Source organism: Propithecus coquereli, unplaced genomic scaffold (assembly GCF_000956105.1).
Source record: "Propithecus coquereli isolate 6110/MARCELLA unplaced genomic scaffold, Pcoq_1.0 Scaffold48, whole genome shotgun sequence".
Taxonomy (NCBI): domain Eukaryota; kingdom Metazoa; phylum Chordata; class Mammalia; order Primates; family Indriidae; genus Propithecus; species Propithecus coquereli.
This window is the reverse complement of record NW_012150618.1, coordinates 2347351-2373900: the sequence shown is the minus strand read 5'-3', so window position 1 is coordinate 2373900 and position 26550 is coordinate 2347351. Positions and strand designations below refer to the sequence as shown.

The following is a 26550-nucleotide window of genomic DNA, read 5'->3' as shown; positions in this document are numbered from 1 at the left end:
TGCTGATACCCAGACAGAGAGGATGTATAATGGCTGTATGCTGTGAGCTCCAGGGTGAGGACAGAGGCCAGGAAATGAGTTATTTTTATCCCTTACAGAGTGCCATAGTGCTAAGAAAATATTGGTAGACTCACACGTGCACCATTTCTATGCCTAATTCATATAATCTCTGCCTCTTCTTCTCTTGAGCTGTTCTCTGCTAACTCTTGCTTCTCTGTTTGATTGTCTGTAAAATTGGGATTAATGAGAGCTTTTCCTGGGGGAAAAAGTCTCCACATTTGACTCGTGTTCAGAGATGCGGTTTGTTTTTGTTTTCTGTTTTAGTTTGAGGCATTTCTCTCTCTACTATTCTGTGAACCGAGTTTGAGGAAATGGAGAGAGGGTTGCTGTCAGGACGTGCAGGAGGAGCTGGAATCGGTCACCAGCCGCACAGGGTGTGCCGAGGCCGCGAGCTCCCAGGCGTGCCCAGGCATCCGGCCCGTGCAGCACGCTCGTTTAGCCGGAGACCTCTTTTGCTTTTTCACATTTTGAACAGATATAACAGAGGAAGCTGCATATTGAATGTTGGAGCTGACTTGGAAATGAAACCCTCATTTTGTTCACAAGGAAAGGATTGTTTTTAGCCTGGGTCACTGCTGCAGAGAGAGAATTTTTTTCTCTCTCTCTGTAATGTTTGATACTTGAGGGAAAACAGCTGGGCTTGAACACACTGAATCCCTGCAAGATGAAACGGGATGCTAGGGAATATGGACTGTGCTGTATGGCTGAAAGGTCAGCTTTTTCCCTTGTCTGTCTTGGAGGAATGCGGGGTCTGTCCTCACGCTGGCCTTGCGAGCCCTCGGAAGGAGCCGGGAGAGGCGGAAGGCATGGCTGCTATGTGGCAGACGGTCCTAACCAATGGGCGAGAAGGCGGCTCTTTGCATGTCTTCCCCTTTCCTGCCCTGCTGTTTTTGATTTTCGGGGAAGGACTGGAAAAAGTCAACAGAATTTTGGTTTGGAAAAGTAGTTGATGACCACGTTACACAGCAAATCCTGATGGGCCAAACCACAGCAGCGTAACTGGAGTCGTAGGGCGGGCCTTGGAGAGAGAGTCCTGCCGAGTTCTCCTAAAAGAGGACAGGGAAGTAGTTGAAACAAATGTCCCACATGTCACTCGAGGGCAAGGGCGTGTGTTTCCATGCCTAGGACCTAGTTCTACACCGAATTATAGACCTTCCAATGGTATGTGGGGCTTTGTAAACCTGTTGGGCAGATTTGTTGGTGCCCCAAGTTCAGCGACAGAGCTGCCAAGGTTCAGACTGGCAGTGAGGCCAGCTGCATCTGGCTGCAAGAGGAAGGCTCTGGAGCAATTATCTGATTAACTTTTCCTTTGTTTCTTTGCCAGTCAAGAGAACAATCGGATGATGAGACCGAGGAGTCGGTGAAGTTTAAGAGGTTACACAAGCTGGTAAACTCCACTCGCAGAGTCAGAAAGAAACTAATTAGGGTGGAAGAAATGAAAAAGCCCAGCAATGAAGGTAAAAAAAGAAAAAATAAATAAATGCAAACACCACTGTGGTTATTCCAAAGGAAATCATTTGGGGTCAGTTTTTCAGTAGGAAAAAAATACGATTTCAAGTGGAAAACAGATTGAGTTCTGGTGGAGGCCGACAGGATCGTGTCTGCATGTTAGCAGGTCCCTGCTCAGTGTTACAGAATGAAGCATCCTGGTGTCAAAAGCATTTGGGGTGCTTAGTCATTTAAATGTAACAAAGATGGGAAATGGCTAGTATATGACAATGAAATGTTCTCAAGGTGTGGTATAGCTATAATTATGAGCTTATACCATTTTATATTGTAATTTTATAACTTCTTTATAGCTTTTAAGCCTCCGCGCCCAAAAAGGACTATAGTTCTTGCTCAGTGAATTTAGTCCAAATCTGATATACGTACATCTTGAACAAACATCTAATAGTCAAGGCACTTAGTGTTCCTTCAGATCTCTCAGAGATGATTTGTTCTTCTTGAAAACAATCTCATGTCTCAATTCAAATGAGCCCTTAAGGACCTTTAATTCTAAAGGGACTTTTAAGAGCTATATGGCTGGGTTAGCCAGATGAAACTATAATGTCAAAAGAGACATCAGCTTAGATTTATTGAAATGAATAGTAAACCTTTCAAGTATAATTATGCCGGTTTAAATCTCAACCGTACTCGTCTCTCTTGTTAGTAATGTGCATTTGCAGCATCTTATAAGTCCTCCCAAAAGAGATAAAATAATTGAATAAGGTTTTCCTGTTTGGAAAATGATAATATGTGAATAGGAAAAAAATACTAGCGCACGCCTTTAAGGAAAAAAAAAGCATGTTACTTCTTAAAATGTCACATCTACATTGTGAGGAATTTCAAAATTTTAACATGTAGGTTTTGAAATTATTTTTGTAGAGGCTTATTTGTTATATATAAATAAAATTAAACCATGTAAGGAAATGAACTTCCTCTTATTTACAAAGGGTTTCTTATTATTGCTACATTTTTATTTTTGTTTGTCTGTCGTTATTTGTTGATTTAAATCTCCTAGAATAATATGGAAGGTAAGGAGGTTACTATGGGACAGTAGGAGTTAGGAGGGAAGAGAAAGGGGGAGGGGAGAGAGAGAAATGAGCTTCCCTGCCATCCCCCCTACCCCCCACCCGTCACCTAGGCTGGAGTGCAGTGGCGTCATCATAGCTCACTGCAGCTTCCAACTCCTGGCCTCAAGCATTTCTCCTGCCTTGGCCTCCCAGAGTGCTAGGAGAAATCAGCTTTATGGCTAATTTCATAAACTTAGAGTTGTCTTTAATTCCAGGGTTTCATTTGGTAATAATGCAGTGCTGATTTTACATTTGGATGTTTTGATACCTGCCTGGCAATCGTGGTTTCCACAGTATAGAACATACCCTCGATTTGCTCGTACCGTGGCAGCTCTTACTGAAATCGCACACAGAGTGTCAGTTGGTGCTGCCAGGAAGAACCATATGGAATTGTCAACATTCAATCTGAAGGCACATTTTAAAACAAACCTCATGACCACTTGCCAAAATCAAATCTCAAATATAACAAATAGATTGCTGTGTCTTGTCCATAACTGAGATAAAATGGGTGAAGTACCCAGTGCTGGGCCTGTCACCCATTGGGCCCTTCACACATGATGGCCATGTGCACTAGAATAACATGTTTAAAAAGATACACATAGCCTAATTTGCATATTTATGTCAGAATAAATCAATCCAACAATCTCTGAGAGACACAGTTAAAAATAAGAAAAAATGTACCAAAAGAGATAACTCTAGGGTAAAAAGTAATAACTATATGGACTTCTGGCTCTGAATTTTAATCCATCTGGGCATGAATTAGGTTTCACTGATGGACGATGGACTTAGTGAGCTTGAGTCCCAAGTTACAGTCTGGTGTCGGATGTGTCAGGATCTGAGGTGCCACTGGCCGGGCTTGTCCGTATCTCCTGGACAGGCGTCAGGTGTGTGTGTGTAGCTCAGGGCACCTGCTTTGGGCTGCCCCCAACACCCTGCTAGACTGGCACTCCCTTCAGCCCCTGCATGACAGAACTCTCTGAGGTTCCTCACTGGCAAAAGAAGTGGTACATGGGAGGGGCTCCCTTGGTCCCTGTTCTTCCTGCAAAGCAGGAAGAATTCACACTCCCAATAATAACCCTTCCTCCCAGCGCTCTTGAACTCACAAAGAGTTGATCCTTTGACTTCCCGCATGCATGCCTGTGCCAATACTACATTGTCTGCATGGTAATTACCATTTATTCTGAGAGCATTCCATGAGCCAGGCACTCCCTAAACACTTTAGATTTTATATCCCCTTTTAACGCCACCCTCAGAATAGCCACCAGAGGCAGGCAATTATACCACCCTCATTTCACAGATGAGGCAGCTGAGCCGCAACGGGGCTTCGTAGTTTATTCCTAGTCACCTGGCCAGCCAGGGAAGGCCCAGAGTGACACCAGGCAGCCGGGCTCCCCCCAGCAGCCTGTGTCTCCACTCTGGTCCCACCTCGTCTCCCCCAACCAGCTCTGGAGCCCCGGGGAAGCCAGGAGAGTCCTAGTTCTTCACTTGATCTCACCCTTGTAACTTGGGTTTCGAGTTTATATCGCGGCACAGATGGCTCTGGACAATATTTAATATAGGCCCCATCAGTGCCCTCTGTCCGCCCATTTCTGTTTCTCTGCCCCAGAAGAGACACTCTTCCCATCACTCGGGCTCAGCTGCACACAGCTGAATCATCGGCTTTTATACAGAGCGTTTCAGCTGATTGAGGACCTTCACGTATCTCTTTACACGTAACATTGTCCTCATGGTAGCCTTGCCAGGGATATCATGTAAGGGTAGGCATGATTGCAGGTGACGAAACGGAGGCTCCAAAGAAGGAAGTAATTGCCCAAGGTCCTGGTGCTGGAGTCTAGCACATGAATCCATGTTCTTGGCAGTAGCCACATCCTACCTCTCTCCCCCCGCCAAAATCACCTTTACCTTGGTATTTGGGTCTCAGCTGACTAAGACGGTAAAAGTCTGTCATGTGAGGCAAGTCACACTGAAGGGGATGGATAGTTGTACTTTTAAGTCAGAGGAGAATGGGAGAAGTGATGCTCCAAATCCAAGGGATCCAGGTCCAGGCTGGGATGTCAGGCCGAGGGTCAGGCTCAGACAGAGGACCTACGCTGAGGAAGGCCTGCTCTCGACACAGGCCTCACAGCCACCTGGGAAGCACTTGCCACATTTCCCTTCAACTCCTTACTAGAGGCAGACTTTCCAGAACTGGAAAATAGAGCCACACACGTCATGGGCAGGCATGCACCAGCTGCATACAGACCCAGATATGAAACAAAAGCACTGGACTCTGTGACGACAACCTCAAACACGGAGGCCAGAAGATGTCCAGGCTACTGCCAAGTGGATAAGGGCCTTTGCACGTCAGAGTGAACACCTGGGCTGAATGCAAAGCCATCACCATGTCTGACTTTTTTTATAGAGAAACCCACTGCGGGGCTGCCTCTGCCACTAGCCTGTGCCGTGGCTCAGCCACTTCCTCCTGGCAGTGGAGTTTGGGCTGTATCTAGAAGAGGTTGCCATTTTTACCTAAAACAATATAAAGACCCTTGGTCTCCCCACCTGATTAGTATGGTGCCCTGAGGAAGGAGCAGGAAACTTCCATGATATTTGCTCACTGCCTCTGGGCTGACAAATTCCTCAGGACCCTGGACCCTGCTTTTAAACTCTCCTGAGAGATCCCTGAATGGTTCTGCAGCGGACTTTGGACTGGACCTAGTTTCGAATGCATCTCCTTCCCACCTCCCCCACCCCCTACCATCTCTTAGACATTAACGTGAACTCGATCTTGGGCTGTGTTTAATAGTAGCCGTCTCTTTTTCTGTGTATTCGTAACTGTAATTCCCACCAGTTGGAACATAAGCCCTCTTTAGAATTTTAAAGGACTGCTCCAGTTCCAGCCGTCTCTCCCCTCTGAAATGAGCATTCCTCCCCCTTTATCTCTGACATTTAACCGCACTAACAGCACACTGGCACCCTCGTCCCTGCTGGTATATTTAGTGCCATCCTTCTGTCCCAAGGAACCGTTTCTTTTTTCCTCTTTGCATTTCAGCGAGGGGAAAGCTGCGGAGCTCAAAAGTTTCCCTCTAATTAAAGGGCCGCGGCCAGTGGGGATCACTACACCCACAGTTTGACCTACTTCTTTTCTCACATCTGTGCACATAACACATCCAGAAAAGAACTCAGTTTTCCTGCCAGCACGTCCAAACCTTTCCACTGGGCTCCGGAGGGCTTGGCCGCCACCTGGGTCCAGTGAGGGTTTCACGAGCTGGAATCCTGGAGCCGAAGTGGGACGCTCCACGGAACTGCCTGCGTGTCAGGGGCCTTAAATGCCCTTGCAGCTTCCTAGCAGGGCCTGAGCTGAATATCCAGCCAGGATCGCCCAGTTCCCTAACTTTTTGTGTTTGGCCTGTCAACAGGAGATCATTGGTCAATCATGTTTGCGAGATACAACCTTTTATGTTCCTTCGCCCCACCCAAGCTCCCTTGGAGATTTAATCACTTAAATGGCATATGTACCAATAAAAAAAATCACTGTCAGCCACGTGGCATTCATCACTCTCCAACTATAAAAAGCCACAAGAGCCAACATAAAGGAGGGCCTTTGAGAAAGGGGAAAGGTTCAGATTCCTAGCTTCTGAGGATTGCATTTAGACACTGAGGAGAAATTACGTTGAAATGCTGAGGCATGTCATGATCATGACTGGCTTAGATTTGCAAACGGCATTTTCAGTAGGTCTGTGGAGGTGTTTGGTCTGCAAAGATATTTAAAGGAGAGGAAAACACACCTGAAACCTTTTAACATTAAGCTTATGTGAAACTGTGCATTCGCAGTTTATTTTCATTTTTATGTGCATCTTTCGGTGGGAGCCGGGTTTATGAAGAGGGTGATGCTATGCAGAGGGAGGTCATTGTGGTCTCTGTGTGGACTAGCTCGTTTTTTGCAGGGCGGGGAGTGTACATAGGGATGTATGAGAGCATGCAGAGCTTGTGCTCACAGGGGACTCTGTGTTGGTTCCCCTGCAGGTGGGGAGGAGCACGTGTTTGAGAATCCGCCGGTCCTGGACGAAAGGTCTGCCCTTTACTCTGGAGTGCACAAGAAGCCCTTTTTCTTTGACGGCTCTCCTGAGAAACCTCTGGAAGATGACTCGGACTCTCTCACCACGTCTCCGTCGTCCAGCAGCCTGGATACCTGGGGAGCCGGCCGGAAGTTGGTCAAAACCTTCAGCAAAGGAGAGAGTCGGGGCCTGATTAAGCCCCCCAAGAAGATGGGGACGTTCTTCTCCTACCCAGAAGAAGAAAAGGCCCAGAAAGTGTCCCGCTCCCTCACGGAGGGGGAGATGAAGAAGGGTCTCGGGTCCCTGAGCCACGGGGTAAGTACGGATGGCGTTTGCTTCTATGACAACAGCCGTCGCAGGCACCACCTTCTGGTGTCCCTGGAGGAGGTTCAGAGTGTCCGGAAGCAAATCCGCTTGAAGAAAACGGATACTAATTATTCCTGTTCCAGAGCTTTTCTCTGCCAGCGTCCCTCCAGAAAAGGCGTCCCCAGCAGCACCTGTGACCTGCAGCTGCTCCGGCCGAAACCCAAAGGGGGAGGCAGCTGCGGCTTCCCCGGCAGACGGGTGCGCGGGCGCTCGGCCGTCAGCGAGTTCAATATCACCTACGTGGTGGAGCGGAGTCTGTACAGCCACCTGAACCTGACCCAGCTAGTGCGGCCCGCCTCAGACAGGACCCTGAGCAAGGCCGAGAAACAGGACCTGAGGCGGTGCTTGCTGGAGGAGGAGGAGGAGGCAAAGAGGAAGTGGGCTGCCACAGTGGACCGCTGTACTAAAAGGGTTCTCTTGAGAATCCACCAGAAGTCTGTGAGTCACAAAGATGGTCCTAGGACGGCCTTGTCATTTCTGTGATGTGCAGTCAAGCATTATGGCCTTTCTTCGGGGGAGCCTGGCTTCTTCCTCCCTCTCTTCTTTCTACTCGGAACCTCGGGGCCCATTCCACCATCCGCTCGCATTTCGAATCCTGCTTTCATGTCGAGGTGGCCTTTCCTGCTTGTCCATTTACCCCCTTGCCAGTTGGTGCTGGTCCAGAGCGGGGCTTCCAGGGCCCGGGGTGGGGTTTGGCTGCCTGCAGGAGCGGCCGTCTTGGTTCCCAGCCACCACGTTACTTGACCTCAAAGAAGCTGATGCAAAACAGACGGGCATTTCGCCCTTGAAAGAGACGCTTACTCTTTCAGTTAATTAAAACAATAGGAGCTCGCTCACGGAAAGTCTGTCATCATCGCAGTCACCAATTTTGTGATTTGAAAACATTGCACAGTACACTTCTTGTATTAGTGGGGCAAGCGGAAAGTGTGTGCATCTAGCAAGAGAGAAAAAAATCAGAGCTCTTTTGCTTTACTGAAGTTTATTCACTGTTCTTATCTTTTTAAACAAATGAATTGACATTTGGAGATGTCTCCGCTGCCCTGTAGACTCTTCTGTACAGAGCAAGGAATGAAGTACTTACTTTCACATAGCAGAATGGTTTTCACTTTTAATGATCAGAGACCTAGTAAAATTTATTTTCAGGGCATGACTTATTTTGAACTCCAGAATATAGGTATTTTTCCTTCGGAAATTCCCACCTTTTAGCTTGTACAATGGCCCGTATAAAATGGTGCTGAGTGAAGAAGAGCGTGGAGTTCCTGGCCCTGCTGCCCTCTGGCACGTTGCTTAATCCACTTGGGACGGCCAGCTGTGGGCTCCTCTTAAAGATCTGAAAGAATAGGGTATGCTTCCATCACAGAGTTCCTTCACATTCATGAGCAGGATGTTCTTCCCTAGACGATTACTGTTATTTAAATTCATTCAATCAAGTTCTGCTTTTGTGAAAACGAATCCTGACTTGTCAGTGCCAACCTTACAGTATCCTTCTGTGTTCTGAAAAGATTGTTAGGTACTTCCTAACCCTTGGGTTTTCCAAATACTTCCACATGTGCTGACTTTCTTCCTAGATCTTATTTTCTGTCTTTTCACTTTGTATAATTATTGCAACACTTTTGAATATGACTAGTATGTACTAGAAACGTTTCTTCTGGCTCTGCATCATGGCAACAGTTTTTTTTTTTCTGTTGGTTTTGTCTTTATTTTAAAATAACAGAACTCTCTTTCTCACTCATTCAGCCTCTGGTCTGCTGTGACCCACAGATCTTTTGTAAAATATCAGTCTTGGTATCATTTATTCTTTTACCTTCAGAAGGCTTCTGCCCAGTTCGTCTGCCTTTGTGCCTTTTGACATTATCTTGGTAGAACAGATCCACTTCCCTGTTAATGGATGACTCACCTCTGTGAGTTTAAATCACGAAATACTGAGAATTTATCCAATTTGAGCACTTCGAGTTGCCCATGTGCCTCTCATGTTATTTATTGCCAAATTAATAAGATAACTTCAGCAGGACTTTCTCTCTAGAAGTTATATTTCTGAGATTTGTGCTAATTAACATTGCGGGCCATCGATTAATTCTTTACTGACATTGAGTGTTGACATCTATGCAAACTTGTTTCTAAGCACCAATCGCACTGTCCCTCCCACCTCCACCCAAACTGGTACTGTGTAGTCTCTATCCCAAGTATCAGTCTGAGACTGAGCTATTTTTTAGGTACTGTGAGCTTGAGGCAGTACTGGACAGTTTTAATACTTGCTAAAATAGGCAGTCAGTGCTACATTAGAAGTCTGCACATACCTTTTATTGTAAGTGCAATTATGTAATCAGGAAAATAAATTTTAATTTTCTAATTACTTCGAGAATATAAGAGCAAATAAGTGTTTTAATAATAGAAAGAGCTCTTTTTTTCTTTAAAAAAGGGATTAATCTTACTTCTTTGCTAAGTTTATTTTTAAAAGTTCTTTTCTATTCTCCTTGTCATGTATTTTCTTCATTTTATCCAAAAGTGTCCTTTAATCTTCAACCTTGATCTTTTTGTCTTTCAAAAATGCCATATCTGCTTGCTGACACCTCAGGGAAATGATAATGCTTTGTATCCACTGAAAGTGGTCACTTGTCATTGCTTTTTATTTGGTCATTCAATTTTTGTTTGGGAGAACAGACATGCATGACATTTTGGAAGTTCGTCCATTTTTAAATTCAGTCCCCCCAAAACATGTTTCCAACTGCATGACCATTCCATTGACTAGTGCTCCTCATCCCAAGCATCTATCTAAAATGTTTTTATAATTATCTGTACAGGAAATGTATGCACTAAAAAAATCTTCATTTAGGTTCCATTTGTTTACATCATCAAAGTCCAAGACTGGTTTATTTACTTTTACTATGCTCTTTACAATCCATTTTCTCTTTCGAAGGAGTGCTGCTTCGAGAACTACTTGATCTTATAGAAAAAGTTGGAGATTAATTCAAGCAATATTCATTGTTATATTTTTTGTCAACCCTCCACTGATAAAAAAGAATCAATTTCAGATAACTTAGCATATCACTCGGAAAGATTTTAGTTGGTAGTTAAAATCAGTCTATTCTTTAAGCTTTTCATTTTAGGAAGAAATGCATACAGCAAGCATGTGAAAACATAAACGAGCTTCTCATTTACTGCAGTTATGGTTTGCACGTAAATTTTTTGTCAGATTATTTCATATGCATCAGAAATAACGTGCCGGGCTCCAGTGTGGCAGTAGATACTGTAGTTTAAAGCCGGGACGTGCAAAAGCCACAAAGTGATCAGCCATCTGGGTGCCATACTGTGTCTGTGCAGCCCTGAGTCACAGCAAAGGAACTAGAATCAAATCACTGATTTTGCAAGAATGAGCAAACTTATTTGGCATTATGAGCTGGAAAGGGAAAGTCAATGTTAAAAATTAGCCTGGAGGAATAGTCATGACATGACTTGCTCCGGTGGGTGATTCCGTGAGTGTTTTGTGTAGAAAGAGTAGATATAGGTCCAGTTAAGTTGGCTATAAAGAAAATCAGATTCCCATTGATATATAACATACAATTAGGGTAATGACCGCTGGAAAACAAATCAGTAATAGGTTGTTTAATACGGCAGCAATAGCATTGGTGAAGAACAAAAGATCTGTGATACCCTGATGGTGGTTATCCTGAGATGTCTTCCTCCTCTCCTGCCTGGCCCTTCTCTTTGCTACAACTGCCATTTCTCATTTTGTGGCCCATTGCTGGGATGCCTTCGTTTTACAATTGAACCCCCAGATCGTAAGGCCCAGAACAAAGCTACAGCCCTTAATTTGCATATTTGTAATGTTGACTAAGAATTCAATATGACAGTTGTCAGGGCAAGCAACCAAATTCTCAGTACAGCCTTAACGAGAAGTAATAGGAGAGACCGGCATTCATGGAGTGTGTGCCCTGTGTCAGACAGTGTGCTAGAAGTCTTCAAGTACATGATGTAGATATAGTTCACTGATGAAGAAGCCAAAGCTCAGAGAGTTAAGTACTTCACCTGTGATCACAGCAAGTAAGTGGCAGAACCAAGATTTGGGTCTACATCTGTGTGATTCTAACAGCCTAGGCCTTTTCCTTCTACTCTCTCAATTCAGTTAATTGATATGTATCTAAAGTATATTTATTTTAAATAAGCAATGCTTATAGTATATGTTGTACTTTTCTGTTCATTTTTTCCATTTAATAGCTAGTGCTTAGGGTTCTCTAAAAAACTGGTAAAGTAGAATGGTAAAGCCCAAACCTGTTGTTCAACTTTTATTACCAATTTCCGAAAAAGATAATTTGTTGCGACAAAATTAGAGTGCTTTGGGGGAGTAGGACAATCATTGAGTGGCTTTTGCTAGAACAACAACAGCGAATTTGAACCAAGTTCTGCAAAATAAAAAGAAATTACTGAAATTTAAGCAGCTCCGTAAAGTTTTAAGCAAACTAAAAGGACAGTGGAGTTTTCATTCTGTATAACATCAGCATTTTTCCTATTGAAATTAAAGAGGATGGTCAAAGACAGTCATTGAATCAACCCCTTTTCCTGGGCAAATGTGGTGTGACCACTTCATCCACTGTGAGAAAAGGGGTCACCTTTAATTCAGTGGGGCGGTGAGATGGGTAAGTGATCAGCATTGTTGGCTAGGATGGGGAAGCAATGAGTGAGTAATCCTCTTGGCTTGATTGGACTACTATAAACATACCCTTTTCTCCCCCCTTCTCAGCGATTTAAAACTAAACAAAACAAAATCTGTCCGAAAATCTTGCTGTTGGTGTCAGAGCTGTAGGATTTCAGACCTGGGTTTCCAAAACCATGGAGCACATGGATTGTCTAATACAAATCCCTCCGTTTTTACTGCTGTATGTAGTTGATATGGAGGGAAGTTCTGTGCTAAGAGACAGGAATCTGACAGCACTAAACTCATGTAAAGTCGTGGAGGTTTTCTGGGTTTTTTGGGGGGAAGGGGTGGTAAATGGTTGATTTCTGCATGTTAAGGGGGTTAAGGAGATTGTAGACCTCTGGTGTAGGCAAAGTTCCAGCGGCCTGTGAAAGGGAAAAATTAGTGACACTTCCTTATGACATGAATCATGTGTTTTTTTCCTCATTGTTTCTTGTTTTCTACTTTCATCCTTTACACATATTCGTGAATCAGAGCTGTCCTGCAAGTGGGAAGTGGGTTGGTACACTGCCTGCTCGCTTGCGTAACTGAATTATTTCTGCCCTGCCCTCTCTTTTCCATAGAGAACCTGCAGTTTTGGAGGATTTGACTTGACAAATCGTTCTCTGCACATTGGCAGTAATAATTCTGACCCAATGGTGAGTATATGTCAGAGGAAAGCAAAAGGTTTGGATTCAGATGATGTGTTTGACGATAGTTTCCCATTTGCTGTGTTTGAGAGTGGATACTGGGTAATGTTTTCCTTGGTAAACCTTAATCATGCTTGGAAAGCAATCCTATTTCACCCATCTTGAAGACTCTCCTCTGCACCATGTGGAAGGAATGATGACCACTCTGGCCACCACCTCCCTCCTGGAAGTAACACAGTTCCTTTAAGGCTTTTGTTTCCAATTTTCTTCAAGTAACAAATCCAGATGAGTTTGGCTTCTATGGTCTGAGTCATTTGTGCACATGGTCTTTTTTTCACGCTATTTGCAAGCACATACTATTACACGCACATAGTGCAACAGGATGGAGCCCTGTGATTTGGAGACCAAGAGTCTGCACTAGCATTTCAAAACAATCGGTCTTACCGTGGGCCCAGTACCCGGCCCTGAAGGGCCCAGGCCTTCGTGATCTGGGGTGTTCTGGAATGAACCCAGTCCCCTTGGGGCCAAAGCAAACCAGAGACCTCAGGGTCAAGGTTATTACCTTCTCAGACCTGCTTCTGGATCATAGTTTAGGAATAGACCACCACTGTGGTACACGAGTTTTGTTCCCTGAAGTTTGCTTTCTCAGGCCCCAATGCTGGAGGTGAGTCTTAGACACAGTTTTGCTTGTCCCTTGTGTATCTTGTCATGAAACTCTAAAATGAGGATTTCATGCTTTATATTTGTTATGATCCTGGATCAGCTAAAATACCCCTCTGTGATCTATATGAAGTGTTTCAGAATTTCCTGGAAGAGAATTAAGCTATTTTATTTGAGTATCGAGTTTTATTGATTTTTAAACCAATAATTGTATGTAGTCCATCTTTTCAAAAAATGAAAGTATGATTTCTTTTCCTTTCCCAAGGGAAAGTTTTGGGTTTTTAAAAAATTTTTTCTTAATGCAAAATTGAATAAGAGGTGACCACAATCTAGCTTGTTAGGAGAAGGAAATTGACACTCTTAGGAGTTGACCACACTGAGCTGTGCAGTGACAGAAATCGAATCGGATGTTGTACTTCTAATGACTGAGCTCTCACCATTGTGTTCTTACCCCTTTCCTCGGGTGACTCAGTGGTATTCTCCCCCTCTTCTGCCACACTCCTGGGATTACATGAATATTGGTTCAAGTAAATCACTCTTTGATGAAATGCAGTCCCCCTAGGTGTTTAAGATGATGGAAAAAATAAAACTGGCAAGAATGTACTAAGATTAAATATAATAAAAAATGACTGATATCCTACTTTGACCAAACAAACAAGAAGCCCCTTAGTCAATAGGTTTTAATTTTTAATCAAAGAGATGAGAAGCAGCACTGAGTTAACATGAGAAAAACTTGAAGATTTGGGGGAATGCTAATATTTTTCTGAGAGCTAGAACATTAATGGTTTGAATAATAAAACTTGTTTCTGGGCTTCATTTTCTGTGACTAACAGGACTTGGAACATTCTGTTTTACAGGGTAAAGAAGGAGATTTTGTGTACAAAGAAGTAATCAAATCACCCACTGCCTCCCGCATCTCCCTCGGGAAAAAGGTGAAATCGGTGAAAGAGACAATGAGGAAAAGAATGTCTAAAAAGTACAGCAGTTCTGTCTCTGAGCAGGTAAGTGGCTACCTAGCAGAAAGCCCCTAGGTTCTCCCTAACAACAAGGAAAGCTGAAGGTGACCCGTCTGAGATTCTAAGTTGTGCTTTTAAACGGTGCTAACTACGTATATTCCCTGGCATTAACCTACTGTAGGACCACGCTTTGTTTATATGGATAAACATTCAATTCAATGAGCATTTGTTAAACACTTTGTATTATTCAGGCACTGTGCTTGGTGCTGGGAATAAAAAATACAGTCTCTCCCTTGGCCTTCTATGGACAAGACAAGAGGAAAGACACGAATAAAAAAAGGATTATCCTTTTTGCAATAAGCACTAGAAATTTCAACACAAAGCACGGATTTTACTTTCTATAATATCCCTTGCTACAAAACGGATGTCACCAGAATCAAACCTAAAAAAGTTTTCTGGACAACAGACTTGCCAAATGTAGCATAAATTGTTCTAGAAGCACATAGCCGGTCTGAGAAGTAAACTCAGAAAGTACTTCCTGGCTACCGGACTTCAGCAGTAATCATGTTTCTGAGGGGGATGTTTTCGCTTAACTGGCCCTGTCTTAGCCATTAAGCTATCACAGAATTGATTTTTCCTCCCCTTGTTCTGTAATTTCATCGCTAGAAATATGACCCGTTTCTGTCTTAATCGCACGGGTGGAGGGAATAAAGAGACTTGGAGTGCGGGGCCTCGAGGTAATTTTGACCATTAGATTTTCAAAACACTCTCCTCTGGCACCTTTATAGTAACCTTTGTAGCCCATTGAAGTCCCCATATATGAGCTGGCCGTCTACTTGAAATATGTCGGGGATGCTGCTTTATCTACCAAATAAAAACAGCCAGGAAAGCAAACATTGTTGCTCAGCTGCTGCCCTCTGGTGGCCAGAGTGAGCTAAAACCAAGCATCGCCCTGTGTGAATCGCTCAACACTGCCAGCCAGCCACTGCACTGGGATTCAAACAAAACCTGGGGACAGCTTCAGTTAATTACAGTGGTTCTCGTGGGGGAGGGGAGATGGGAAGGGGCCATGATTTTTGCTCCCCCACGGGCCACGGGGCAATGTCTGGTGTTATCTGTGACAGTCATACTGGGTTGGAGTGAGGTGCTTGTTACTGGCATCTAGTGGGCCAGAGATGCTACTAAATGTCCCTGCATGCATGGGATGGCCCCACAGCAAAGAATTCCCCACCCAAAATGCCAGTGGTGTTCCGGCTTGTTAGACCTGCAGGGGAAGTCTGGGCTGCCTTCAGTGCGTCTTCACCATGATTTTTTTCCTTATTCTTTTCATTTTCTTGTCCCTGTGAGTGAAGACATGATGGTGATTCTGTGTTTCTGCCTAGCAATGCAGTAACTGTGCGCACTCCTCTGCCGCTGACAGCCTGCCAGAGAAAGAACTGCCACTAATTTAAAGCACTTTATTAAGTTTGCTTTTACCCACGATTGAAGCAGCCACTAAAAGCCCTTATAAGCTTATGTTCTCAGCAATTTTCTGCTTTATGGATCATGAGCATAGAATTTTAATGTCATTTTGAACATTTTTCTATAATTTTACTACCTTATAGCAATCTTGTATTCTTAGTGCTCTGTTTTTTTTTTTAAAGCAATCATTTCACATTAAGTTAAGGAAAAAAAGAAACAATTGATCATTATAATGCTTTCTGGAAAGAGAAAATTAATGTGAGATTTTGTGTGGTTTTAAAAAAAAACTTTTTAGTAAATATATCTACCATTATAGTAGTGATTTTTGTTTTCTCTGTTTTTGCTATATGCCCAGAACCTGGAATAGTACCCGTTCTTATAGGTAATCAATAAATAATGTGATTAATAGATTTTTTTAAACCATTTGAGAACATATATCAGAGATTATCTATTTAATGCTGCTGTTTTTCAAAATGCGTGCTTTTCCCAGAACCATTACAAAAGGTTTTAAATGGAAAGATCACTTATTTCATAATTCAGAAAGGAAACATGGAATTTTTTTTAAGGAATTCATACTTTGCAGGTTCAGTAACTTCCCAATAGTGGCAACTCTGTTTGTAGTTGTTTTTGAGGCTGTTTGCTCACTTTCCTCAAATGTAAAGCTCAAGTGTATGTTGGATCAGAAGCTGCCACAGCCGTGGTCCTTAAATTTGTTTGCAGGGCAGAATCACTTTAAAGCCCTTCTGATGACTCAGCACCATGCAAATAACAGGTTTCCTTTAGCTGGTTTGTGCTCACATGGCCGTGCAGTATGCCAGGCACTTTCTAGCTTGGCAAGGAAACAATGCTCACTGCAAACTTTTGAAGTGTGATATTGTCTATCAATATAGCGCCGCTAACCAAATAAGTATGTTATACTTATATGTGCAGATGAGGAGCTGCTGAGCTGACAATACCACCCTAAAAAGTGAAAGTACTGCTGAGTCTCCGCTGTCAGCATTCCGATTCGAAAGAGCCTTCGTAGCTTTTTACTACCGACACTTAGAAAAAAAGTGAAAGGGGCTAAAACCACAGAATATATGGGAACTTTATTATAGACTGAAAATAGAAATTTTGCTGTATATCTGGGGCTTAAGTTGGCATTTCTTTAGTGGATTTCAATAATTTGTGTAAATGGAAACATAAGAATCTGGCCAATTTTTTTTTTTAAGGAGTATACTTTTTTTAAGTGTGTTTCTCTTTAAAGTAGATTAAATACCATCTAATGGTCCTTCCAGATATTACATTAATAGTGGGTTGTACTTGATCTACAGTTGAAGTCCAGCCTCGTTACTGGACTGTGAATGTGCTAAAAGTCTCTAAGCCTTTAACTAAATATTTTGTCTGTATGGTAGATAGATTTTTCTCGGAGATTTTAAGAATATCTGTTGGAGCATGAAAAATAATTTTTGAGTGCTTAATAAATAGTAACATGGCTTAGAATTAAACAGAGCTTTAAAATTTAACAAGGATATAGGTTAAAAAGGAGGAGAATATTGGGTATAGAATCCAATATGGGTATAAATATTGATTTGCTTGGTTTAGCTGAGGACTAAATTGCTGAGAATTATAAAATAACTCCTGTCCACTCTGATGAAACTTACTTTGTTGAACCCTTTTCAGGACTCTGGCCTGGATGGAATGCCCGGCTCTCCTCCCTCTTCACAGCCTGACTCTGAACACATGGACAAACCCAAGCTCAAAGCTGGGGGTTCCGTAGAAAGTCTTCGCAGTTCTCTGAGTGGGCAGAGCTCCATGAGTAAGTCTTGTTTATAACCGTAGATGCTTTTCTTTGGAATTAAGATCAGATATTTATTGAGTGCCAGGTTCGGGCAATTCAAAGATAACCGAGACCGTGTTCCTATCCTACGGGTGCTACTAGAGTCAGACCTGCAAACTCTCCAGACTTAGAATTGTAGTTGTTTAGTAGTGGACACCTAGCAGTGGCACAAAAGAGCGGGTGACTAATTTTCATCAGAGAAGACAGGGAGAGCATCTCAGAGGAGGGATCCAGGGAGGGAGGATGAAAAAGCCAAGGCGAAAAGCACACGAAGACAACCAACAAAATAAAGGGCTGGGGAAGGGGAATGTCATTGACGACAAATGCCACGCAGCTAGTTCAGGGCCAGTGGTGGCTGTTGTTGGCCAAATGATGTGGGAGAAGAGACCATGTTTGAAGCTACTGCTTTAATTCTTACCCTTGGGCAAGTTACGTGACCTCTCTGAGTTTGTTTCCTCATCTGTAAAACGGGGTGAAAGTCAAGCACTTCGCAGATGAGAGCTCGTGAACGGCAAGGGCACAGTCTGGTGCCCAGGATCGCAGTGTCCTCTGTCAGGGCGGCTCCATGTCATGTGGGTAACCTGCTGTGAGTCCCCTGTCTAAGCAGGGGATTGATGAGGGGTAACAATCAGAGAACTGGAGGCTGGGCCTGGCTCCGGTCCCGATGGTTGCAGCCCACGGCCTCCTTTCTCTGGGCCTTTGTTGGCTAATCGGCCATACCTTCCACACCTCCCAGCTTTGTGGTGTGTGCAGTCTGTATTCACTCTGGTTCTTTCTGTTTTTCCCATACAGGTGGCCAAACAGTCAGTACCACCGACTCCTCAACCAGCAACAGGGAAAGCGTCAAGTCGGAAGACGGCGATGATGAAGAGCCGCCCTACCGGGGCCCCTTCTGCGGGCGCGCCAGGGTGCACACCGACTTCACCCCCAGCCCCTACGACACAGACTCGCTCAAGCTCAAGGTATCTCTCTCCCTGGCCTCAGAGCCGTGAACTGGGCTCTTTTGGTTTTTTTGAGAGGTTTTCTTTCCACCTTACTGTTGAATGCTGGGTTATTACGGTGCAGACGGGACGATGTCTGTCTACCTTGATCCACTGGTCTCCTCTGTAGTGAAAAACAAAACCACAAGGCAGCCAGCGGTTGAGGCAGGAGGGTCTTGTGTTAATCCCTCTGCTGTTACCGCCTCATCCCCTGGCCCTGTCCTCTGACCTCAGCTTCCCTCTAGAATTCCTGTTGCCTCTCCAGCCCTTGGTTTCTGTGTTTTCTCCATGTAAAGAAAGATGACTGCGTTCTCTGTGTGAACAGAGATATTTATGCGGGACAGAGGGAGGTCCACAAAATGCGTGCAGCTGTCACAGGACGGGGTGCTGCTGGCATGGGGCTGGCGGGAAACACTTTCTCCAAGAAGTGGGAGCGCTTTGGATGGGGGGAAGGTGTTCAGAGTGCTGGGTGGCGGCCTGGCTAAGAGCGCCAGAGACGCCTCAGGCACGTCTGGTCCTATGGGGAAGAGGGTGGAGGGGCCATGATCTGGGGCCAGTCAGAAGTGCCCCGTCTGGCCCCTGCTGCCCTCCCAGTCATCTCCTACCTCAACAGCTCAGGAGGGTGACTTGTGGAGCCCTAATTCTGGCCTTCGTAATGTTTTCACATCTGCATGACCCACGCATCTGACTGATTCATGACTTGTGCTTAGAAACGTACCTAATGGGAAGATGTTTGCTCTCTGGGCCACAGAAAGGAGATATCATTGATATAATCAGCAAACCGCCCATGGGGACCTGGATGGGCCTGCTGAACAACAAAGTTGGCACGTTCAAATTCATCTACGTGGACGTGCTGAATGAGGATGAAGAGAAGCCCAAGCGCCCCACCAGGAGGAGGAGAAAAGGAAGACCACCCCAGCCCAAATCTGTGGAGGACCTCCTCGATCGGATTAACCTGAAAGTCAGTCACTCCGTGTTCTTGTCACACGCTGCCTTTGCCTCTCCCAAACTAAGCAAGTGAGGGTATTTTTAGAGTGAAGCAGGGGTTGATCTACGTTGCCTAGTAAGGGGGGGGTCCATTGCTACCTATGATGAGTGTCCATTCTTCTACAGAAATAACATAATTTCTGTAGAAGCCTAAGTCCCAGGTCACAATTCCTACTGGAAGGGCTGCAAGCAAAGCCCCTGATGCTCTGCTCATGGCCAGCTCCAAAGGCGAGCTCCCTCCTCCCTCCCACCATCACTCCCAGCATCTAGTAGGGTTGGGGTGCAGTGGTAGATTTCTGTTTCCTCCTGGCAAAACACCCTTGCTCCTCAGAGGTTCACAGGGCTTTCTAAGTTGGATTTTAATAGCTGTGTAAGTGAAGGCAGAGTCTCCTCCACTGTGGGCCGTGTGGAGTTAAAGGAATTAGCTCTCATCAAGGGCACAATTATAATGCAAGCTGGCAGAATCCGTCACAGCCTGCGATGTGCATCTTCTTAACCCGTGATTAATAAAACGACCCCCTTACCTGCTGAGCTGGGGGACTGGAAGGTACAGCATATATCACAAATGATACTTGCTAATCTTTCAATTAGCATAAAAGTGACTATGGGGGAAAGCGTAGGGCTTGGAGGCTCGTTGGTGATGGTGTGTCCCGTGGCTGGGCCATCTGACCCACTGCTGTCTCCTTTCTCCCCCTCCCAGGAGCACATGCCCACTTTCCTGTTCAATGGGTATGAAGATTTGGACACCTTCAAGCTGCTGGAGGAGGAGGACTTGGACGAGTTAAATATCAGGGACCCAGAACACAGAGCTGTTCTCTTGACAGCAGTGGAGCTGTTACAGGAATATGACAGTAAGTCCCGCTGCACGCACAGGTGTTCCCTGTCAGATCAGCCAGGTGCTTCAGTCACCGGCAGGCCTGCCGGATGCTGCTGACGTGTGCTTAGGTCCCTGGAGTCACTCATTGGGTCCTGCTCTTTCTAAAGCCAAGGTCAATTTCGTATTATGTCAAACAGCACAAAGACATAAATTCCCAGTACACTCATTCCTGCTAACGTGGGGGCAAAGGAAAACCTTACTTCCCACTGGTATCTTTCCTGGTGTGTTTCTAGGTAATAGTTGAGGATAATCCTGCACCAGCTGTCCAAGAGAATTGAATTATGGTTTTCCTAAGAAATGAATAGACTCCCCCTTGGCTACTGTTGCAATGTGCAGGCCATTAGGATACCTGGACACAGAAGTGACCGGCCAACTGGGAGTTTCTCCGGAGCCCAGCAAAGGGTTAATTACTTCTCAAAGCACACGAGGAGCTTTTTCTCATCAGATAGATTGGTTATTGAATAAATGAAATTCATCAGCATCCCTTAAAGAAGAAGGAAATGGCTCTCTGAAGCGAATGTGTAGAGCAGAGAATTCCATCTCGATTGGCTTGCAAAGTCCCAGCCTGAATGACAGCTTATTTTTATAGCCCATGAACAGAATTATCAGCGAGCTCACAGCTTCTATGGATTCGTTTTGAATACGCTGTAGCCTTTGCTCCATTAACCCAGTCTTATCTTGCTCTTTATTCTTCAATCTGACATCAGAAATATTCCTGAAATCATTCTTCACAAGGGGAGTATCCTTTCCAGTTATTGAATTCAAATGCATTTTCTTTCAAGGGCTCTGCTTCAGGGAGATCAGTAGCTAATAGCATCTCTATCGCTAAGAGACACGCCAAAACCATGGTTAATGGTGGGAAAAAAAATTACACATTACTGAGTGTATCAGGCCCAAGAGACACGGAAGCAAGTGCGTCATTAGGTTAAATTCACTTCTGCTAAAGAGGTACTCCCTTTAAATTAACTGATAACATAGAGGAACACACACCGTCAAATAGATGTCTAAGTCCAAGATAAACAGGCTGCCTTCAGGGGGAGATTTGCAGGGAATTGTGATTCATGATTGATATCACTTTATAACCAGGTCTTTTTAGTATTCGAATCCTCCCAAGAGACACCTTAGTGGTCTATGGCCAGGTTGTGTGTAAAGAGCTTCACAGTAACTGGTCTAGCCGACCAGCTCTATTTATTAATATCAATTAATATTACATTAAATCATTTATTCTCCTGAACCATATCTGCTCTATAACATAGGTCATTTGCTCTTCCTCAGCCACTGAGAACAGCTGGTCTATGTACACTATCCGTTACGTTTCCTTTTTCAGTTGCAATGTAGGAGGAACAAAGCTAAATCCTGATTGTAAGTAGGGACCTGTGCTTAGTCGGTTTCATGCCACATTGGCTCGGGCTCATTGTCCCTCCTAGGATCACATCCTGATATTTGTAGCTGGGGGCACTGTGTAGGAGGGTATCTTTATCCATCAGAATGCTAAATCAGAAGGCTAAGAAGGCCTCGTTGCTTATTCATAAATCCCATCTTGGATCTATGCTGCTATACTGTTTAGGACTTCCCTGATAGATAACGTAGTACTTACTTCCTTTTATTGGTTCTAAAACAAAGGCTTCCAGGGCTCAGGGGTACCAATGAGTGCCCAGAGTCTGGGTCCTGACATATCCCAGGGTTATAAGATTTCACATCCACTGCAGTTAACTTCATTGTGGTTAAGAAGTATTCCAAGTATCTGATAATTCAGAGGAACACAATAGGTTTCTGTCAAACTAAATTTCTGTGCACTAGAGAGATACAGAGGTTTATTGAGATCTTTGAAGATCTGTAGGGATCTTGAAAGTTTTCTAGCTCAGCCTTCCACCGAGAGCAAAATGTCCAGCCCTGCTTGGAAGTCAGACTTGTCCAGACTCTCTCAATGCCTGGGGAATGCCCGTCTTCATACAGGTTCTATTTGGAGCAGACTCTTAACTGTCACATAGGTCTTCCTTGCGCTGAGCCCAAACCCACTGTCTTAGATCTGCCAAATGAAAGTTCCTTTAAAAAAATTCTTTAAAAATTTTTAATTGTGGTAAAATACAGATAATTGAAAGTTTACTGTCTTAACCATTTTTGCATGTATAGCTCAGTATAAATAATTTTTATAAGCATTTTAATTAGGAATTACTTCAAATACAAAGAAAAGTACAGAGAAAATTAAAACAAAGGTAAACATATGTATTTTCGGAATTCAACTGAAGTTAGTATTTTGCCATTTTTGCTTCAATTCTTATTTTTTTTAAGTAATATGTTACAAGCCTATTGAAAGTCCTGCTGTTGAAGAATCCCATTCCCTTCTCTTCTTTCCCGATGTAACTGCTCTAAAAAATGGTGTGTGTCCTTGTGCACTACCACCTTTTGCGATTTGAAGATCTCATGGATGTCTTAGCATATTCTCACTGTGTGGGGGGCGGGTGGGGACAGCATTAGACCAAACAGAGGCCTTTCAGGTCGTGCTCCAAGGGGATTTCCACCCCACAACCCAGCCCTTTGCTCTTAATCAACTGCGAGGATTTTTAGGGTTCTAGCTCCTCTTGTTTCTTGTCTTTCTCACTTGGCATTAATACGGATCAGTGGGCAAAGCTTATGGTGTTGATTCTGCACTGCATATAAAAGGCACCCCACTGCTTTTCTCCCTAACAAAGACAGTGACTCTAGCCCCTTGCCTTAGGCCTCAGGATTTCACAAACTGAACTCTCGGTTTCCAGGCAGTGGGTTGGATCCCTTCCCTCCCCATGATAACTTCAGGTATCCTGCGGTGTCTTCTCGTGAGGCTCAGCCTCCCCGAAGATGCAGACACAGCATGCATTTCTGTGCAGTGCCAGGGAGGGTCTTCTGTGTGATTCCCATGGGTCAGCACTCTGCAGTCTGTTCTGGCCACTGCCGTACCCTGAGCTGTTGTCACCAGGGACACACTACACCCAGGTTCCTCTTCCTGGGTTGCAATGGATAGCGCAAAGCCCTCATTTTATAAGTATCATTTTTCTAAATAACATGCTACGTTAGAACAAAGGCCACTCCAAATCCACAAGCTCTTCCACACAATGAGGACATCACTCTAGAATGTTCCGCAGTTTGGTGGTAGTGGGGGCAGTGTTTGCTCTTGTGCTTCCAATTAGTTAATTTTTCATTAATCATTTTAAAAATAGCACTCTTAATCTGGGTTTCTCATTTAAGGACTCACTCTGTGGCCATCTCTGCCATGATTTGTGTTCCAGAATGCTTTGCCTATGAGAAACACAAACAGGAAGTGGCCAGTGGACCCAAGGAACAGCTGGCACATGTGTGGATTGGCAGCCCTCTGCCTCCCCACAATTTTGTTTTGATGGCTAGAGGAAAGGCATCACATTTCTGGTTTATTGATTTATTTTTATGTGTGTATGTGGTTGGAAGGATGGGGGTGGGAGGTGAAGAGAAAGGAAAATCAAGCCATTTACTGCAGTGACTAACTATTTTATGTAGAAAAGGTTTTCTTGGATTCTGTTTTATGTGACCAAGCACTTAACTCTGCATAATAATGCAAAGATGTTCTGCGTGTGGCCTCCGTGTCCCATGTGAGGCTACATGTGTTGTTTGTATAGAACATGGGGGGTGCAGCTGGGGGGTTGAGGCCCACATGACTTCCCGTGTGGTCCACTCTGGGCAGACTCACCCAATAGACACAGCTCGTGCTTCTCGTGATTTCCTGCCCCCCTCCCCAGCTTTGTTGAGGTACAGTTGAGAAATGATGATGCTTCTCTGTAACATCATCCCTCAGAATGAAGTTTTCAGTCCTCCGTAAGCATGTCTGTGACTCAGCCTCCAAGTCAGAGGGTTTCCTGAGCTCTCCCTGCCTTACCCTGAAGTGTGGTAAATGGAAATGCTGGCCCAAGACAACGGGAGAAGCAGGAAAGAGAGAAAACCTGTGACTCATCCCGAACCACAGAAGCAAGCGAAGATTTGCCACTGGCCCCTCATCCGCTTAGGGCTTTGGCCCCCTCCTGCCAATCTCACTCCTCCTGAGATAAGACAAGAGCCAGCATGTGTCCCCAAGGGCTAAGAATGTGCCTAAATGCTAATAAAATTTGAAATTTCATTTGACACTTTATTAGCTCCCAAATTTGGAAAGCTGATAATGTAAATGGCTTGAAGCACAAGTCTTACAGATCTCTGAAGAGCATATGCCCTAATCCCACCTTGCGAATGAGGCATTTATTCACTCTTTGCTTCTCTTTGCCGGTGCCATGGCTCAGAAGGGACTATGACTGTTCTCCACTGCCAACAGGACGCTTTTCATTTCCGCTCTCCTCATGGCGTTGAGGCCAGAGTCAGCTTCTGTTTGGGTAATTTAAATGGGATCAACATATTCCAACTATGTACTTCCTCTCCAAATTTATCTCCATGTGATTGACACTTTTACTTGAAAGAAAAATGTTCTGATCTCCACAAGTCCATTTTGATCTTATTTACTTTAAAATAATCTGTTCTCTTCCAAAAGTCCAAGGCTCCAAAGTATATGGCTGTATCTGAGGGTAAAATCGAGGTCTGGTTGACTTTGAACATTTGCCTTTCCCTCCACTTGTGATTTCATGCCCCATGTTCTCCTTCTCTAGGTAACAGCGACCAGTCAGGATCCCAGGAGAAGCTGCTCGTGGATAGCCAGGGCCTGAGTGGATGCTCCCCCCGAGACTCGGGGTGCTACGAAAGCAGTGAGAACCTGGAAAATGGTAATGTCAGCACAGGTCACCAGGACCCCGCTTTGACAATTACTGATTTCAAAAGGACAATTTTCTCCAAAAGAACAATTCTATTACCATTATGAACTCAGTGATAATCTCTTCCTTCCTGACCTCTTCCCCATTCTAGCCTATAGTTAGCCTCCCTGTCTGTTCCTGCTGGCTGCTGTGTGAGGTTAATAAATTCCATCTAAAATAGCTGCAGCTGTAAAACCTAAATTGTGTGTCTCCTATGCCCTTTTCTTTACACAATAAAAACCAACATTTGAGTGTTGGGAGCTATTAGGTCCATAAGGAAAACCACTTACCAGGTCGGCCATCCATCAGGGTCACACCGGCCGCGGTGTGGTCAGTGCCTCAGCTACATGACAGTCACTGTGGAAGAGAATGATTGGGTGGCCACGTTTTGTGTGTTGCTTGCCTGTACTAAGCAATCAATATGAAATTTCAGAAAACATACTTGTCTCAAACAGACGAGGACTCTTAAGTGCAGTGGGGTCAGGTGTGTTAAATGTTACCATGGGTGGCTCTGTAGTTTGCTGTCGTGACCCCAAAATTCCCTTTATAGCAAGACTAGAAACAATTGCAAAGGGTTTATGCTGCCACAGTGACCTCAATCTCTGTCAAACACTTGAAGGCCATCGCGGAAAATGCCCAGATTTGATAGTTTTTAGCTGCCTTTGGTATCCCAGCTGGTAGCCCATGTGTTAAGATATTTATTATTGGACACCTACCTAAGCAAACTTTTTAAAGTTCAGCTCTTGAAGTGGACTGGTTGCCCCACAGTCACCCATACCCAGGGCTAAGTCCGAGGCCTGCAGTGGACATCTGGGTTGCAGTGGACATTAGTGGGTTGTGAAATCAATTCAGTGGGTCCTGGACAGCAGTTTTATAAGACAAAATAGAATAGAAAATATCACAGTGCATCCCATAAGGTAAGGGTTAGTATTGTTAGTATTGTCACTTGTAATCTTTGTTTCAGTTATGTTTATGTGTATGTGTACACATACACGTACCTGTGTGTACTGGATGATGAATGTAAGATGTGTTTCTTCCTGGTGATCATGGCAAAAAATAGTTTGGGAGCCATTGTGGGCGCCAAAACCCGGGCTAGGGTGAGGCAAGCAGGTTTCCAGGGTGCAAACTCTAAGAGGTGCTCACTCTTAGGTACCAACCCTAGGCTCTCATGACTGTGAGTGTGAACACCTCCTTAGAGTGTGCCCTTGGGGCACCTTGTTTTTCTTACCCTGATCCCAATTCTGGTGGACATCTTGGGGACTTCAAAATTTGACCCATGATCCCTGTCATTCGGGATGTTCTATCAATTTGGAAAGACAGTAGCTTTCCCCAAACCCTAATATTCAGGTAGCCTCCGGTCAAGCTCGGATGCAAAACCCAACTGTGTCACAGAGCATGCTAAGTGTCAATAGACATCAAAATCCTCATGTACATTCTGAAGATGTTTCTTTTCTGTTAATAGCCTTTCCGTATCCAACAATTTTCAGTAAGTTAATCCCCTAACTATTCTGGATTGGTGAGGATTTCACAGATATCACTGGCAGAATTTTTAATACCCAAAAGAACTCAGGTGTACCTGCTGAAGAACTAGATTAAAAAAGCTGGTGGACCATACTTGGAACTCAAGGTCAATTCAGGGGTCTTCCTGATGTAAGCAGAATGTGAAAATAGTACTTAATCCGTCCAATTTAT

General features: G+C 44.3%; 1 protein-coding gene across 1 annotated transcript in view; it reads left to right on the top strand.

Moving 5' to 3' along the window:
• SASH1 (SAM and SH3 domain containing 1) overlaps nt 1-26550 on the top strand; it is a 170657-nt gene that overhangs the window by 133781 nt on the left and 10326 nt on the right. Inside the window, exons 9-17 of the mRNA XM_012655548.1 lie at nt 1385-1517; nt 6618-6964; nt 12272-12346; nt 13855-13998; nt 17077-17212; nt 18026-18195; nt 18965-19174; nt 19901-20051; nt 24718-24831. Coding sequence (XP_012511002.1) covers nt 1385-1517; nt 6618-6964; nt 12272-12346; nt 13855-13998; nt 17077-17212; nt 18026-18195; nt 18965-19174; nt 19901-20051; nt 24718-24831 — 1480 coding nt within the window. The remainder of the gene's footprint in view (nt 1-1384; nt 1518-6617; nt 6965-12271; nt 12347-13854; nt 13999-17076; nt 17213-18025; nt 18196-18964; nt 19175-19900; nt 20052-24717; nt 24832-26550) is intronic.